The sequence below is a fragment of the Cyberlindnera jadinii genome (assembly GCF_001661405.1).
Source record: "Cyberlindnera jadinii NRRL Y-1542 unplaced genomic scaffold CYBJAscaffold_27, whole genome shotgun sequence".
NCBI classification, from domain to species: domain Eukaryota; kingdom Fungi; phylum Ascomycota; class Saccharomycetes; order Phaffomycetales; family Wickerhamomycetaceae; genus Williopsis; species Williopsis jadinii.
Genome location: NW_017963678.1, coordinates 17,107 through 18,966, shown reverse-complemented (window position 1 = coordinate 18,966; position 1,860 = coordinate 17,107). Strand labels below are relative to the sequence as shown.

Genomic DNA, 1,860 nt, shown 5'->3' with positions numbered 1-1,860 from the left:
TGGTAACTCAGCATGAACCCGGTAAGGTTGCCAAAGTTGTGGTTATACGTAGCATTCTGGAACTGGTAGAACGACTGGTAGAGATGTGATTTGAAGAGGTTGAGCTTCTGGTACTGGTCATCTGTGGTTACCGGAGCAGACGGTGGTCCTTGCAGCACAAAAGTGAAGAATATCACCAGAAATATAAAGTTGTAACGACTCATACCACCGGTGTGTGTACAGCTCCTACCGCGGTGTTGTTTGTTGTTGTTGATGTTGATACCCACGCTGCTGCTTTGTGTGCGAGAAGTAGCTCCCGTAGTAAACAACCTGGAGGGCGAAAGCACACCCGGACACCCAGGCCCTTGCGACCATTATGCCATAATAATATAAGTATAATATAATTTCTGTTATTTAACCGTGGAGTTCTGCCAAATGGCGAAACGCATCGGAATTGCTCGCCTTTTCCGGCCAGGTGCTCCCCCACAAAAAAAACCATGGTGGGGCTCTTTGGTGGGGCAGCCAGAAAACAAAACTTGGCGATGTTCTCATGGAAGAAAGTGGCCTTATCCCGGGGTATGGCGTGTACATTTGCTCATTCTGAGCTACAATTCGTTAACAAGAGCAACAAGAAGTGGGAGAAAGGAGCACGTTGATTGTTCTTTAGCGTTATCTTTGATGCATATTGCCTTGTGACTTGTGAAGGAAAACAAATTCACTGTCAGGGGAAAGCGGTGGTGGTGATGATGGCCCGGTGCTTCAGCCTTTTTACTTCCCAGTGGGTTTGATCTGTTTAGCCGTTTCGTTACGTGCTCAGATGACCCCTCCTCTTCGCTGCCACGGGGGGCTTCGAGAAATATCCTCCTCCAGTGGAATATCAGGCACTGCGAGGGGGTTGTTCATCACCTCGGAGTCCTGAACAGGTCAGGCTGAAGTTGGCAGCAAACTCAAAAGCGCGAGCCTGATCAGCAGATTCGCACGAGGGAGGACTGCCCTGGTGTACAGTTGGTTCAACTCAGTACTCCAGTCAAATGTTGTTGAAGCAAGCAGCTTGGTAATGGTGGTGGTGTCTCTAGTTTTCATGTAAATCCCTAGCATGGTGATGCTGTGTTGTCTCGATGCGAGGAAGTGAGTATGGGTATTTTTAACTAGTTGGTCCCATCACCCTTTTCTCTGCATCGCACTCCGAACTAATTAGTAGAAAGCCAACAAAAAAATTGTGATTTGTGTCCGTGTGCTCCTCCAGTTGCGTCTTTCTCTCCATCGAGTTCTACGTGGTTGTTGTACGGAGGAGAATCTGCCTGATGACGGTTGTCTAGACTCAGTACGAAAGTTATCCTTGGTTGCATATCACAACGTGCTAGATCACCCATTTTTACTACGCATGTATACGGAGAGAAAAGGAAAGTGTATTCATATATGACTTCTCGGTGTATAAATAGTGACCTATGTTCCTTCCTTGGTGAAGTTTCCAAAGTCTGGATTATGAGGTTAGAATTATCCATCAGGCTGTTTAAACCAACATAATAAAGAGCCTTGAAAACACAACAATCTAATATTCAAAATGTCGACCTCTTCTCTCCCGGAGGACTTGGAAAAAGGCTACGCTACTCAGTCACTACACGAAATGAACACAGCCGTTACAAATGATCCATCTCAGCCAGTCGTGATGAGAGTTGTCACTTCATCTAACGGTGATATCATCCATCTGGGGAACCAGGCTTTCAGCAAGAAAGATTTGTTCAACGCATTCGCTGGTGACCTTCAACCGGGTCTTCATGCCACTCCACATAGGCCAATGGGTAACCCTGTCCCAATGGGGTTGACATCCTTTTGTATCTGTTGCTTTGTCGTTTCCCTAGTCAATGCTCAGGCAAGAGG

General features: G+C 46.6%; 1 protein-coding gene across 1 annotated transcript in view; it reads left to right on the top strand.

Moving 5' to 3' along the window:
* Positions 1 to 1,543: 1,543 nt before the first annotated feature.
* The window catches only part of CYBJADRAFT_178915 (acetate uptake transporter family protein), a gene marked incomplete at both ends in the record, with an annotated part of 2,796 nt that continues 2,479 nt past the window's right edge, over positions 1,544 to 1,860 (top strand). The window contains one exon of the mRNA XM_020216964.1: positions 1,544 to 1,852. Coding sequence (XP_020067765.1) covers positions 1,544 to 1,852 — 309 coding nt within the window. The remainder of the gene's footprint in view (positions 1,853 to 1,860) is intronic.